Here is a 16,303-nt window from a genome sequence, read left to right as displayed (position 1 = left end):
TGTAATAAGCCATAAATCCAGTGTCTTTCTTGAGACCATGATTTTGAGTGTGAAGCAAAGCTTGAGCAAATGTACACGTCTTTTCAAGGTGTTGTGCAGGTTTCCTTTGAGGACGAGGACTGAGAGGTCAGATATGGAGTGATCACGTTGTGAAAAGTGTTCGCTCACAGGCGATAGGATGTTTTGGTCCAACAGAAGTTAGATCAGTAAAAGATATGACCTCACTCACCTAGTCTCTCTAATATCCTGGGACCAACTTGGCTACCACAACACTGCAAACAACATAGCAAGCTTGACTGCAGTCTGGAAATACCTGCAGAGTGTGAACTTGACGTTTAAGGTGCATAGGGTATCACTGAGGAGTAATGGGATGAAATTAAGAGCAGGGAGCCCTTCTGCCCCGTTTTGGGGATTACCCAAGAGGCACAGGGTGAATAACTACCACCCTGCTCACAGTGTGAGGGAGCCTTGTCTGTGCCCACGTGAGGAAACTCATTCAAAACTACCAGCTGCTGCCAACACAACTGCCCCATTCCGGGCTCGGCAAGCCCGCTCTTGCCCTCTGCAGGCTAGCAATTTGCAGACCCAAACCCGTAGGTTCCCAGAGTGAGGCCTTGGACCAGAGAGAACTTGTGGCTAAATCTGGGGGCTAAGTATCCCCACAGAGTTCTGCTCTGGCTCCAGGGCAAAGGACCCTCCAACCTGTCTGGACACCCCAGTGTGTTCTACATGAGTGCCCAGTCCCTCAACCTGTGGACACCCACAGTGCGCACAGATTTACTGCCTCTGTGGAAGCAGCACCCCGAGTTCGCTAGCTTCACCTCAGTTCACTGCACTCCTTAGCACGCAGCACTTAGGGCATGTCTGTGTTTTAATGAAATTGCTGTACGCCGATGGGAGAAAGCTCTCCTGTCAGCATAGTTAACCCATCTCTCCAAGAAGAGGTAGCTATGTTGACAGGAGAAGCTCTCCCGGGCCGATGACGTAGCACTGTCTACACCAGGGGTTAAGTCAGTATAACTGCGTCACCATGTGGTGCTCCTGGCTCGAACCGTCCTGACAGAGAGATGCATTGGGTTGTGGAAGCCCTCAAGTTGGCATGGCCAAGCTCTGGAGAACGGGCTGGGCATGGTCAGACCTTAGATCCCAGGGTAAGGTGGGAACTAAAGAGGCTATTCCAGCTCCACCAGCTGTGATCCCCTGCATGGCCCTGTCTACATCCCTGTTATTGCAGTGGCTGTGGGAGTGCCAGTGTAGACAGGCCGGTGTCTTTCTGCCGCTTTGTCTAGCCCTGTTCAGAGAAAAGTGTAGGTTATGTGGTGATAAAACCACATGTGCCCTGTCTGCTAGTGAGCCCCCACAGGTAACACAGGTGGGGTCCCACTACTGGTAGCGATGGTGGCAGATTTCCCTCGAGAACTGTAGTGTAGCAGGCCAGGCTTCGTTCCAAGTGCACGGGCAGCGACTGCTAAATGTGACATGGGCAGTGCCAGGCTGGCTCAACAAGGGCCCAGCCCAGTGCAGCACCACATGCCTCAGGAGAAGGGGCAAGAGCCTGCAGTTGGAGAGGAGGCTGGAGGGCTGTTTGGGGCGGGCCTAAGGAGGATAGAAGTTAAATAAACAATAAGATATGGCAATATACCTATCTCATAGAACTGGAAGGGACCCCGAAAGGTCATCAAGTCCAGCCCCCTGTCTTCAGTAGCAGGACCAAGTACTGATTTTGCCCCAGCCCCCTAAGTGGCCCCCTCAAGGATTGAACTCACAACCCTGGGTTTAGCAGGCCAATACTCACACCACTGAGCTGGGGATAGGCTGTGGGGGATGGAAGGGAGGTTGGGCCAGGGGAGGAATTGGAGGAGGTGGTTGGGAGGTGACCTGGGGGAGGGGAGGGGAGCTGGGCCAGGGGACCGACTGGAGGTGACCTGGTGGGGGGAGGGCAGGGCCAGGGGGGAAGGAAGGGGGTGCTGGGGGCGTGGCCCTTGGAGGGGGGGGCAGACTGGGGGAGGAGGGGGGGCTGGGGCAGAGAGCCCATCGTGGTGACTACAAGTCCCCCCAGCATGCACCGGGGCTCGCCCGAAGGCCAGGGGTTGCCGCGTTGCATGCTGGGATCCTGAGCGGGTTGCCATTTCCTTGCTGCCCCCACGACGTTGCCTCGGCTGTCATGGCGGAAGCGGCACGTGACTGTCTCTGGGGCCTGCCGTAAATCGCGGGGCTGTCGCAGCGCCACGCCCCCCCTTCCGGCACGGCAGCGCCTCGCTTCGCCGTGCGGTCCAGTGGCGGTTGGGCGGGTCGGTTGGCGCCTTTGTCCTCGCGGCGGAGCTGAGCGGCGGCCTGAGGCGGAGAGCGGGCTCCGGAGCAGCGGTAAGTGCAGGGGGTGGGGAGAGGGGCCGGGCCGGGCCCGGGGCCTTCGCTCCCTCCGGGCTGGCGGCGGCGGCGCCCCGTGGCCTGGCCAAGGCCCGGCCGCCTCCTTGGGCTGCCGCCGCTCGGGCTGGGGGCGGCTCGCCAGGCTGCCGCCGTGTCCGGCCGCCGCTCGTGAGCGGCCCAAGCCGGGCTGGGCCTGGCGGCGAGTGGCCGGAGGTCTCCGGGCCGCGGGGCCTGTGAGCGCGAAGGAACCCGCGGCGGCCGCGCCCATCCCCGCGGCGTCGGGCTCTGGTCGGGGAGCCGCGTGGCGGGGGCGGCTCGAGCTCGGCGAGAGGCAGGTTCCGAACTTCGCCCGATGGAGACTCGTGCGGGCGAGGCGGCCTGGCCTGGCCTGGCCTTGGCGGGGGGAGCCCCGCGCTGCCCGGAAGATGCTGGCGAGTGAGACGTCTTTATACGCACGTGCCAATATTTGAATAAAAGTCTGTATTTAAAAATAAACTTCGGGGGACATGTGTTAATTTTTCTGGCCTTCCTGCACTGCTAATTTCCCCTCCTCCCCCCCGCTGATGTAAAACTGCTCAGTTGTGTCAAGCTTTTTATACACACCGATTTGTCCTGGTCTTTGAACTCTGCTAAACATTGGGGTAATGTTTCAGGATCAATATGCTGAATCTTGTAATCAAATGTATTTGCTCCTGAATCCCCTCGTGGACAGGGGCAGGTTTAGTAGCAAATAGGGAAACTTTTTCTAACAAATAAAAAGTGTCCAATTAATTGCTGTGGAATTTGTTTTGACTTCAAAAAAAAAAAAAAAAAAGGTTTCTAGTTCTTTTACCTTGGGAGGGGGAAAGACTTCCATATGCAGACTGAATGTGATTAGTATCATGAATTCTTCCTGGAGGTGTGGTTTTCAGTTGCTTAGGGTTGAGTTAGTTTAACGCAATTGGAAAAACACCTTTTTTCCCATCAAGATGTGGCCTTAGCATGCAAAAGGTAGCTCCATTACCTCTGCTCCTCAGAGCTTTGCAAAGCAGCATGAATTTAATACACTTTGGGTCAGTTTCACTGAAATGTCAACTTTGTGTCTTACACTGTGCTGCTTGGAAAAGCCATGAGCAGGAGCAGGGCCAAAGAGACTGGCATTAGTCACAGGTGAGGAGGGCACCAAAAAGGGTGTAGGCAGGGATAGACTGTGGCTGTGTCTACCCTAGAGACCTTACAGTGGCACAACTGTATTGCTGCAGCTGTGCCGCTGTACGGTCTCCTGTGTAGCCTCTCTATGCGGATGGGAGAGTGTCTCCCGCCAACACAGTGCTGTTTACACCGGCACTTCTGTCGGTGCAATTTACATCGGGCAGGGGTCTGTTGTTTTCACATCCCTGAGGGGCATACGTTTTACTGACAAAAACGCTAGTGTTAGACCTTCTCCCCAGTCCCTGCAACAGCCAGGAGGCTTTGGATAGGAGATCCCTCCCAATGGTTAATTGGATGGAACTTCAGATTTAAGATCCCTACTAGCATAAACCTCATACAAAACGTGGAGCCCCTAGCAAGGTCTGGGGGTGGCACTTCATTAGCAAATACAGAACTCTTTTCCCACATTCGTGACAGTTAAAAAGATGATGAAGGATGAGCTGGACTTCTTGCCATGGCATTAGCCTGCCCTGAGGCCACCATCGCTATTAGCTAGAAGTAGCCATGAAAGTTATGGTCCTGTAGCCAGTTGGTGTCTAGTAATTTTTTGTAGCCGTGCTTTTACAAACTTGCATATGTTATTTCAGTGATATAGAATATGGTATCATATCCAACTTTCTCCTCTGTCACTAGGCCAAAAAGTGTGAAGGTGCTTGTGAAATGCTAAACCCTTAGTTTTGTAAACAGATTAGAGAGATTTGCCATTTCTAACATTTTACTGCTTTCTGTCTAAAGGCAGGGGCAAAAAAAAGGGGGGAGGGGAATGGGGAAGGTAGGGTGTATTTACTCGTTCCATCAGTAAGAACAGAAACAGCTGAGTACAGTGCTCTAGGAGAGTGAAATTCTCCCATTCAGCGTTCTTCCCACCTGCTCTTTTCCTTCTCCTTTGGCTTGTCTGACCCAAAGCCACCTGTCTGGAGGAAGAGCTGCTTTTCCTAGGATAGAATCAAATTCCTGCTATTTACTTTCTGCCGGTACATCATAGACAAGTTTCCACTCTCTCTAGCAGAGGATTGGGTTCAGTGCATTGCCACTCTGAGATTTATTTTTTTTAAGCTTTCTTTTCAAGTGACCTGTGCTTGTGCCCCCTATCAACACTGGGACTCCTTCCTTAGCCTCCCTTAGTTGGATTCTTAGAAGGAAGCTGAATGGGGAAATCGTTCATTTTCCTGAAGCAGTTTCCCTGCAGCTGGGACATGACTCTGATAGTCTCAGTATTAAGAAACTGACCTTACCCATGTCTTCAACTAAGAAGAGAAGACAGCAGCTGGGAACAGTAAATAGTCTCTCATTGAAACCCTATACTAACTACTTTTTAAAGTAGAGTTTAACATATGGGACATGCAGATTTCAAAGGTTACCTGAAAAAGGAAAAGTGTGTCCTTTTTTGCTGCTTTATGATGTTGAAAGAACAGGATTTTTCATCCTAAAGATTTTCTACGTGATTTTTATATTAGAAATCAAGATCTTTTCCAGCCCGCTTTTGCTGTAGGACTATGGACACCTGGAGATTAGTAGGGTTATGACATCTCAAGAGACTGAAACTTGGACAGTTGAGTAGGGGGAAAGGATTTTTACTTTGACTATTTAAAACTCTTGTTTTATACCTGTTTGTTTAAAATGCCTGAAAACAGTTTCAGGAAAAACTCATTAAATATTCACGCCACCTACCTCTTCAACTGATGAGTGTCAACACTCAGCTAGTCTTCCTGTAAAGACAGGGTGCACAAGATGTGGTATTTCTGATATTGAAGGTAAATAAACAACCCTTTCAGGCATTCTTTATACATTATAAAGAAGCAAAAATTGACACAAGCACATCTTTTCCCTTTGCAGTTCACTTGTGTAAGTGAAACAAATATTGTTACTAGCCTTTCAAACTTACTATGAATATAGATGCGAATAAAGAACAGGAGTACTTGTGGCACCTTAGAGACTAACAAATTTATTAGAGCATAAGCTTTCGTGGGCTACAGCCCACTTCTTCGGATGCATATAATAAATTTGTTAGTCTCTAAGGTGCCACAAGTACTCCTGTTCTTTTTGCGGATACAGACTAACACGGCTGCTACTCTGAAACCTGTCATAGATGCGAATGACCTTCAGAAAAGGTCCCTTGATATTACAAATTCTGGAGTGGTTTTGTGACAGAATGCCACTTTTTTTTTTTCTGGCACAATTATGTGGCACTAAAAAAAAACAGTGCAAACCCATTTTATCTTTTAAGGAGTCTAACTTGCTTATCCAGAGGCTAGTCTTAAAAGAAAACTACACTGATTGTAATTAGGATTTGTGGTTGCAGGACTAGTCAAACTATGACTCATAACTAAATATAAAAGGATTTTATTGGTGTGTTCAAAATTATTTTCCCAAGTAATTTCTTAATTTTCACCCCTCCTACCCCCAAAATAAACTCCCATCCCAGCAAAACCCCCACTCTTCACTCCTGGGGGTGAACTCTCCATGTGAGAGATGGTTAAAATCCCTCTATTAAACAACTACCTATTTGCAGAGACTAACATTTAGTGTCTTTAAGCCTATTCTGAATTTTTTGCTTTAGGGTTTTACTGATTTTTTTTTTTTTTTTTAACCTAAAGTTTTAAACCCTGCCTATACGTTAGCGGTGATAGTTTCAGTATCTCTTAGAGTGAGAGTTTAATGCCAGAAGGGACCACCAGATCATGTAGTCTGACCTTCTGTATATCACAGGCCTCCAACACCACCCAGCACCCCCACCAGGCTGGATAAAATTCAACAATTTTATTTGAAAATAAAAAAAATCTGATTTTTTTAATTTAAATTGGATTTTTAAGTTTGTGATAATAAATTTTTCTTTTAAAAATTAAACTTGTTTCAGATGAAATCTGAAATAATACAGTATGTTAGGGCCTAAACTACTTATACTCTCTTAAAACATTTAAATAAAAAATAAATATGTGGAATCTATGAGCAGCTATCAAAAACTTGGAGTTAAAAGCTGCTTTTTTTTATATAAAGAGAGAATCTGGGAAAAACTTAACTTTTGTGGTCAAGGTTTATAAATATGGCACAATAGGTTATACTGTATTAAGGGCTTGTTTTGTTTACTAACATACATTTTATGTGCTGTTTTGTGCATTTAATTAAATTCCAGTTATTCTAATACACCCGGACATAATTTATGTGCAAAAAGTTAATTATCTAGTAAATAAACAATATATCACCATTTTCTAACATACTAAAAATATACAATTAAGATTAAGAAAATAATAAGCTTAATAATTGCTTAAATGTCTATTGTTATAGTATACCCACCTAGGTAGTAGGAAGGTATATAGAATCTAATGTAAAGGTTTTTAGTTGTAAATCAACATGTTTTAATGATTATACCAACCAATGCAAGTGCACTTTTCTTTAGAAAATAACTCAAGTACAAATGGAAAAGTTCATTAAAATGGAGCTTTCCACTTGATTTAAATTAATCCAATCTGACCCACACGAAACCCCAAAACCAAAATTAGGCCAATGTATCATAGTCCCAAGGAGATGTTGCTGGTATCTCTAGATTTGTCTACAGTAAAGAATGTTTATAAAATTCTACTGTAGATATTACTGGTGGAGATGAATAAGTGGAGAGTCTTTGTACACTAGGGAATTTTTAGACCCGGCTTCAGTAGTAGATGATTTCTTGCTGAGGAAGCAGATTGGGACACAGGAAATGAACCTCGGTGTTGGTATGAATGGGAGATCAGATTTTCACTTATTAGATCATTCTACTTTATGTATTTTGGTTAAGTGATTCAATTACTGACAATTCAAAATATTTTTTTAATTAATTGTAGATTTTTGAAAATCTTTTTTCATTCATGCTAGTGCTGTTATATTTGTCTCATTTTACACTGCTACTGTGAAGATGTCTGTTTCCTGTTTGTTTTCTCTATTTAATTAGTATTTTTTACCAATGTACTGAATTCTTAGATGCTGCAGTGGTGGGCCCTGTAGAGAAGCCTAAGATAGTTATTCACTAATTAGATTTACTGATTAGGATGTTCCTATATAAAGTTACTGTTTTCTTAGTTTGGAATTGAACTAATGAAAAAATATCCTTAGAGGGATCAATCATGGATTTAAAATTAAGAGTTTAGGCCAGTAATTTCCTTTTAGCAGGACAGGAAGATCAAACCCAACACGACGTAAGATACAGTTTTCTGCCAAACTTCCAAATCATCTGTGTAAGGATTTCTCTTGAATGCAGCTTGCTTAAGGCAGACCCTATTGGCCTCTAGTCTGCAAACATGTTAACTTTAACCTTGTTCCAATGTAATTGTAATTGTCGTGGATGTGAAATGATATGCATGGCCATTTTTCTTTTTTGCGAAGAGTTGCATTTGGAACGAAAACAAAATGGCTCGAGGACGCACGAGCAATAGCATCAAACAGAGCGACTTCACTAACAGCACCAATCCACAGGATTTAGAGAGAAGACTTTTTGTCGGCAATTTGCCCACAGACCACATGACCCGTGAAGAAATGGAAGAGATATTTTCAAAATATGGCAAAATCAGGGGTTAGTATTTTATTTTGTTATGGCTGGGAAATCATAGTCAGAAACTTAATTTTCATGCCACATCTGATGATAATGAGAAGGGTGACAGTGAAAAAAGTGACCTTTAGTGACATTTCTTTATCTGCATTTTCCCTGAAAACTAACTTCCTTTAGTACAACCGAAGCCTAAGGCATGTTAGAGCTATGGCAGTTTCTCTTTTATCCTTTTGGGTTTGCAGTATGGGACTATACCAAACAAGTCTATACTTTCTAGGGCTCTCGTATTCTCTTAATTGGATCTTGGTCACTTTAGTGCCTTTTGATCACTGTCTTGTCAGAAGAAGTTGGGCTGTTATATAGCATTTCATAATCGCCTTAGCAACATTATTTTCCATTTTTTGTAAATTCTCCTTCGTTTTGGTCCTGGTTAACTTATTTGAGTGTTCCTATTAAGCTTGGATAGATGTTCTTGGGTAAATCCCTTTGCTTGTTCAGCCCTGTGGGGTTTATATAATGGCCTGCATGTGGTAGTACTGTCCCTTAGTTGTAACTGGTCTTGCCCTGCTATTAATTTTTCCAGCCCTCAGCATGTTCCATGGCTATGGGTTCGTGCAGTATGAACGTCTAGAAGACGTCCAGGCCGCTCTGGACGGTGAGAAGGGTCGCCTTTTTAAAGGGTATAGATTAGGTAAGGAAAACTGCTCCATGCTACTCGTACTGATGCCAGCATGCATTTGGGTAGAAAGAAGGCTTTTTCTTTTAAAGATCTATGGAAAGACCATTGTGTGAAACCTGCCTTGAATATTAATCTAAATTTGTATTAGGCACTGTATATTTTTTGAGTTTTGTTCTAGTCTTGTGTGTGGTACTCTGCTCCCTCTTGATATTTTGATCTTTCTCCAAATTTATTTTTATATTTTAGTATTTAAATAGCACTATAAGCATATGTAAAGCACAGCATAACAAGTAGTTGGTGCTAAACCAAAAAAATCTCTAGTGTTCACCGGCCCTTACTGAACTTCATTTTTTAAATCCTTTGTTATTGTATGTTAGACGTCATCTTGATAGATAAAGGGAATTGATCACATAACTAAAAGTTAGTGTGGTTGCTTAGGTGAAAGTGATCATGACTTGATTATATTTATGTGCAAACAGAATAAATTAATATAAGTCAACTGGAGAGAGAATTTAAACAGAAAAATGTGAATTAAAATTGATGAAGGAAGCAAGAGAATACAAGGAGAAATCTATGGCCAGCAGAGTTAAGGACAGTAAGGAGGAGTTGAAGATATTAGGAATGAAAGGAACCCTGACAGTGGTATTGGCCCATTTCTAAATGGAAATGGTAGAATTGTCAGTTATGCAAAAAAGACAGTTCAATGTTCAATAAATATTTCTGTTCTGTATTTGGGGGGAAAAGCCAGATGTAATCATCATATAGTAATAAAGAAATACTTTCCATTGTAGCTAGTAGTTGCTGTTTAACATCCTCCTTAAGGTTAGATGCTTTTGAATCAGGGGATATGGATAACTTGCATGGCTGAGGAGCTCTTTGGACCATTAATGTTGATTTTTTTTTTTTTTTGGATGTCTTGGAAAACTAGAGAGGTTCCAGAAGACTGGAAGAAAGATAATGCTGTGCCAATATTTTAAAAGGGTAATTGGGATGACCAGACTAATTATAAACTTGTCAGCTGAGACTGATCCAGGCAAAATAATGGAACAGTTGATACAACATTTGAATATACCAAATTAAAGGAGGGCAGTCCAATTAATGCCAGTCAGCATGAATTTATGGAAGATAGATCTTGTCAAACTAGTTTGATATTTTTTGATTAGTTTACAAGTTTGGTTGATAAATGCAGTAGTGTTTATGTAATAAACTTCTGAAAGACCTTTGACTTGGTTCCGCACAGCAATTCTAGTAAGAAACTAGAACAATATTAAATCAACATGGTACACATTAAATGAATTAAAAACTGGGTAACCAATAGTTAGGCCTCAAAACATAATTGTAAATGGGGCATGATGGTTGAGTGGATGTGTTTTATAGTGGTGTCCCACAGGTATAAGTTCAAGGCCCTATGCTATTTAATATTTATATCAGTGATCTGGAATAAAATATAAAATCATTATTGATAGTTTGTGTCATCTGCAAAAATGTGGGGAATGGAATAATTAAGGCTAGGTCACTGATATGGCGTGATCTGGATTGCTTGGTAAACTGGGCACAAGCAAACAATGTGTTTCACTACAGCCAAATGTAAGGTCTTAGAGGAACAAAGAATTAAGGCTGTACTTACAAGGATGGGGGTCTCTATCCTGGGAAGCAATGACTCTGTAAAAGACTTGGGGGGGCAATGGATAATCAGATGAACATGAGCTCCCAGAGTGAAGCTGTGGCTAAAAGGGCTAATGCGGTGTTGAGGGAAATACTGTGTAGGAGTTAGGAAGTTAATATTATCTCTATATTCAGTACTGGAATACTGTGTACAGTTCTGGTGTCCACAATTCAGATGATGGAGAAGGTTTAGAGAAGAGCCAGGAGAATGATGAAAGGCTTGGAAAACATGCCTTTTGGTAAGGCCCAAGGAACTCAGTCTAATTAGCTTAAAGAGAAGGTCAAGGGGTGATCATCGCAGTCTGTAAATACACCTACATGGGGAACAGAAATTTGATAGAGGGCTCTTCAGTCTGGCAGACAAAGGTATAACAAGATCATTGGCTGGAAGATGAAACTAGACAAATTCAGACTAGAAATAAGGTGCAAATTTTTAACAGTGAGAGTAATTAACCATTGTGACAACTTACCAAAGGTTGTGGTGGATTCTTCGTCACTGTACATTTTTAAATCAAGATACATTTTAGAAAAACCTGCTATGCTGTAGTGCAACCACAGCTATTGTATTTGAAAGCAGAAATTAAGTCAAGAACATCCTATGGCCTGTGTTGTGCATAAGGTCAGACTAGATGATCACAACGGTTCCTTCTGGCCTTAAAATCTATGAAAATCTTCCAAAACACAAGATTTTAAGTTTTTTTCAAAAGGTGTTTTGTAAATGTTAAATATTTAATCTGTAAATGCTGATGGCACCAAATAAAGTTTTCTTGAAAACTGTTCATTTTTCAGAAGAGAAGAATCCTTTAAATGTATGTCCAGTTTGAAGACATAAAATCTTAAACTAAGGAAGCAGATAGTGTTGCACTTAAAGGGTTACATTTGGTAAAAGAATATCCTGCAATGAAAAGTCAAAATGCAGTGAAAACAGTACTACGTTAGATATACATTTTCTGTGTGCTAAAGTCGAATGTCATGAACACATAGGGACCTCTTAAAAGAAACCAAATAATTTAACCCCATTTTTGCATTGCACTAAAATACTTTTACAAATACACTGAAACTCCTTTAATTGTCTCCCTGATAAATAGATCTGTTCAGAGAATAAATGTCCAGCATACCTAAAGGTAAATACGGTAGAAAGTTGCCACGTTAAATAGACAAAACGCCCATCCATTTCTTAAACTAATGTATCTGTCTCAAATAATATCCTGTGAATTTTTATGCCACTGGTTTCTTGGGTTACCACTACTTAATGCACAAATGGTATTTGCCTTTTCATTCACTGTCAAAAGAGAGAACACATCCTTTCTTGTTTAGAGTAAGAATGAAGATTGAAACTAGCATCTTTGTTTTAATTTTAACTAAAATTCAGCATGAAAAGCTTGGGAAATGAAGGTAGATAGTAAAGCCACCATGTTTCTGCCTCCAGAACTCTACATGCCTTGTTTTTGTTTGTTTTTCCAAATGCAGGAAAATTGAAAGCTATACATTATTTAAATACCTACTCATTACTGTTATTTACACTGTTAAATCCTCAAACAAGTGGTACATGTAGCATTTAGGTGACTTTCTTTTTTTAAAGGTTCTCATGACTGAGAACAAAACGTCCTAAACCAGCCATTACTCTGGAGTGGTTTTGTTCTTGCCCACATTCAGATAATAACCTCATCATCTCTCTGCTACCATGGATGTTTTCATCATTTCTCTCCAGACTAATATTATCAGCTGTTTTGGCTGAACTTGTGTTCTTGGGCTCCCTAGTTCTCTTGTGTGTTCCACTCTGAACACTTCAAGGAACATTTTCTGTGCAGTTACTCAGACATTAACAATTTTAAAATGTCTGATGTCTGCATTTATTTGCATCACATTGACTTGATGGTGTTATGACTGCATGAAGTTCACTTCATGGGGTAGTTTTTACTTCAAGTCCCTTGGATCCTTCTGCCTGAGAGGTGGAGATTGTGCAATTTGATGTCACAACAGTCCCTTGGAAGTCAATTGAACTTGTTTTTGAGAGCCCTTGGGTTCTTTTCCAGAAGGATGACAGCATCCTCCATCGAACAGGACTGGCTTTGAATTTTGAGATGAAGTGTACTAGCCAACAGCTTTCCATTCACGAAGGATTGTCTGACTCTTTACTTTTTCTCCTGGAATCCATGGAGCTGCATGCTGTTGGTCCACAGACTACAGGAGAAAGAGGTGGTGTTCTCTTATGGGACAAGGAGTCTGGACATGGGTCTAAACATGATAAAGGGATAGAATTTCATACAAACTGTCCACTTCTTTTAGCTGGAAATCACAGTAATCCATGACCAACCCGTTGCATTGTACTATCTTAATTTTAATAAAAATAATTAAAGTGACAATGCCTCTTGGCTGAATGGATTTCCTTGCACCATATGGCTGTCTTTGAACTTTTATTGCTTTAATTTAAAATGTGCTGACGATCTCTTTTTTGTTCCATAGCATTGAACAGATGGGTTGATTATTCTTTTCAGATATTAATAAAGCAGCGGAAAGAAGAAATATGAATAAGGCTTCATCAAGGTCCAGCCCATCACGAAGGTAAAGTACCTGGAAGCAGTGAGTTATACTAGGAAGGTTAGGCTTTAGGGTATGAGCCCTCCTTCCTCTGCTAAATGTCTAGTTTTCTTCCCTCACCACCACCTCCCCAACAGAATGGAGACACTCAAGTGAACAGTTAGAATGTGTCCATCCCTTCCATGTGCGAAGGGCCTCACTGGTTCCAACAGCTCAGGAGGCACAAGGGAAACCTTGTGTTTGCTGCTGTGACTACAACTGGATGCTGCATTTTGCAGCATAGGTTGTGTGAAATTTGTTGGGGAACGACTGCTGTTTGTTCCTGACTCTTAAGTGTCAGGGAAACAAGGCGTCTATAGAGAATACAATGGGTATATAGCATTCGCCATGCTGTGCAACAGAGAATACCAGCACTTTACATCTTCTGATGTCGAAGGCTTCCAGTGCTCACATGAGCCTGGAAAATGATTATGCAGACAACGCACACTACAGGGAGAGAACTTCCCTTTCTGCATGTGCACTTGTATCATACCGTCATCCTTCTCTGTACAGTTACATTGGGGATACTGGGCATCTGCCTACTTTTCCCACGCATCCCTCCCCCAATAAATAGGCCCAATGTGTACAGTCCCTGTGTGTCACTCTTCTTGTGCAGTCACACAGCAGATTGAGAAGAGACACATGAATTAACTACATTGCAGGAGGAGACTCCTGAATAATGTCCATGTTTTACTATGGATTGTGGGTGAACACTGCAGTTACATTCTGACGCAGTATGCATCTTCTCTGGCTATACTACAGAGCTGTGTACACATAGGGAGAAATGTCAATGTTAGTACTGAGAACTGTACGAACACTACATGTAACCAGTCTCCAACATCCATGTTTCACAGCTACACTGCAAATTGTATCGTGTCTGTGTCAGGAGAGATTCCATGTTCCTGTACATAGATACAGTGGGCCACAGCTGGCTCCCGTTTATGGCTATGTCCAGTTACAGGGGTGTCCCGGCAGATACTGTGTATCCCTGTTTGTCATTGAGTGTGGTCAACACTATCTTCAGTTACACTAGAGATCTTGGGCGAATACGTTCCTTCCTGGACCTTATAGAAGGAGTAAGAAGTGTATGGGGTTTCCCGTGTAAATCCTGAATGTCTGGGGATACAGAATGCAGACGTATACTGTAAAATTTGCTGCATTTATACTACAGAGCACAAGTGGATTTATAGAGCCCGCTGCCACTTGGCGTCGGGCAACATTGCAGGAGCATGCAAGTGCAGGCCGCTGCCTCTGGGCATTGGGCAATGCTACAGGAGCATGTGAGAGCAGAGGCCGAAATCACTGGGCATCAGGGTACGGGTGATGCCACAGCAGCGTGTGCGAGCACAAGCCAATGCCGCTGGGCATTGGGGTTCAAGCGATGGCGCAGGAGCATACGCGAACACAGGCCGATGCCACTGGGCATTGGGGTTCGGGCAATGGTTCAGCAGCGCGTGCAAGCACAAGGCCGATGCCGCTGGGCATTGGGGTTCAGACGACGGCACAGTAGCGCCAGCAGATTTGCGGAGGCTGATGCTATGGGCATCAGGTAACGCCGCAGGAGCGCGAGCGGAGGCTGATGCCACAGGAGTGCAAGCAGATTTGCAGAGGCCAATGCCTTGGGCATCAGGTGAGCAGGAGTGTTTGAGCAAGCAGCAGCTGATGCTATGTGTGAGTGTTTGCATCACCGAGGGCAAACAGCTGTTGTGCATCCTTGTTCACGATGTCTCACTCCACATAATGGATGGATGTGGCCTGTATACCTGTTTAGGTAAACAGAGTGGGAATTAATACCATATACAATGCAATTACATTGCAGTCTTGGGTGGTTGTATTGTATTCTACCCTATGGCTTACAGCAGGATATGGGATACTCTGTATCCCTGTGTCTGACTGTACTGTAAATTCCAGGTGGATGCAGTGGTATCTGCTCTGGTTTCACTGCAGATTACAGATGAGAATACAGGATGTATTTCCTCTAGTTATACTGCAGAATGAGTGGGGAATACTGTGTGTATCCCTAATCTAGTGTGTGATTACACTACACATCGTTGGTGAGGATATGCTCTATATCCTGTCTGTATAAAGTGTAAAGCAGGAGGGGAAACTGTTTCCCTGATATTGAGGATGGTTACACTATAGATCATGTTCAAATATGGTGCATCTTCTCGTATATCACAGGGAGACTGTATCCCTGGTGCAGATACATTCTGATCACTGGAAAACACTGTATATATTACCTGTGGGTAAAACAATAGTTCATGTTACAGGATACACACTGTATCTGGCTTATAAAGAAAGACCACAGGGAATACTGTGTATCCCTTGGAAGCAAATGGTCAAAGTTATTACATGGAATCCACATAACTTCCTCACTGCTCAGAGAAGAGGGGCATAGGAAAGTAATCATCAGCTGGGTTTGGGTAGGTATCTATCAACTTGGTATTGAAGCCTGAACCTCTAGCTGGCTAATCCTGATACTCACTCTCCAACTGATTCCGAAATGAAATTGTCAGCCATGTAGAACTTACGGGAGGGACTTGCCTTCGTCTTGCTGTGAAAGAAACTATAGTAATGAATAGCATGTTCTGTACTTCCTTCAGGACCTAGGCTAGTTAGCCAAGGGGAATTTAGCAATTGGAAGTGTTGGTTAAAAATCTCAATGAAATACTTCCTTTCAAGTGTTTCTCTTCTCACAATTGTAAGTGGCCTGCAGATGTTTGCCATGTGAGAGTACATACTGCTCTGCTCGAAGCTCAGCACTTCCATTCCTAAGGCGTACTATATGTTTATGGCTTAGAGTGGATTGAAGGCTATGCTAGATCTGGAAAACAGAGCATTATCTGGGAAACATTTTATTTTGGAAAAAAGAAGCATGCAGTCTTTCACCTCTCTTTCTGTGTACTTCTGACTGAAGATGGCATGCTGCTGTACTACAATTAAAAGCCTGAGTGAGAGGAGACATTCAGGTACCATTGGGAATCATGATCCTGCTGATGATACAGACCTGGCTCGGTTAGTACTGTCCTAACATGGGGCATCATGCAGTCACACTGATTTCCTTCAGGGAACATCTCATCACTGTACAGAATCCAGCCATATGGTCTTCATGATCACAACACACATTTTCATAAACGTGGCAATATTGATGGAATTGTTTCAGGGATTCTGCTCTCCTTTTTCAATTCAATGAATTAAAACGGTCCCTTTGACATTTAACTACAGTGTCCTAGTGGATGGGAGGACGACACCCGGGGTTCTGTGTACCAGTTGTCTGAAAAACAAATGTTTTGCTTGAA

General features: G+C 43.0%; 1 protein-coding gene across 3 annotated transcripts in view; it reads left to right on the top strand.

The window, feature by feature from the left end:
• Positions 1-2,112: 2,112 nt before the first annotated feature.
• NCOA5 (nuclear receptor coactivator 5) overlaps positions 2,113-16,303 on the top strand; it is a 22,479-nt gene continuing 8,288 nt past the window's right edge. Inside the window, exons 1-4 of one of the 3 annotated variants that reach the window (XM_005304830.5) lie at positions 2,211-2,364; positions 7,918-8,104; positions 8,664-8,771; positions 12,923-12,989. In XM_005304830.5, coding sequence (XP_005304887.1) covers positions 7,942-8,104; positions 8,664-8,771; positions 12,923-12,989 — 338 coding nt within the window. In that variant the 5' untranslated portion in view covers positions 2,211-2,364; positions 7,918-7,941. Of the gene's footprint in view, positions 2,365-7,917; positions 8,105-8,663; positions 8,772-12,922; positions 12,990-16,303 lie in introns of all 3 variants that reach the window. The other 2 variants (XM_042842517.2, XM_005304831.5) reach the window with 2 other exon arrangements.

Source organism: Chrysemys picta, chromosome 13 (assembly GCF_011386835.1).
Source record: "Chrysemys picta bellii isolate R12L10 chromosome 13, ASM1138683v2, whole genome shotgun sequence".
In the NCBI taxonomy this organism is placed as follows: domain Eukaryota; kingdom Metazoa; phylum Chordata; order Testudines; family Emydidae; genus Chrysemys; species Chrysemys picta.
The sequence above is the reverse complement of the archived record's forward strand: the minus strand, read 5'-3'. Positions and strand labels throughout refer to the sequence as shown.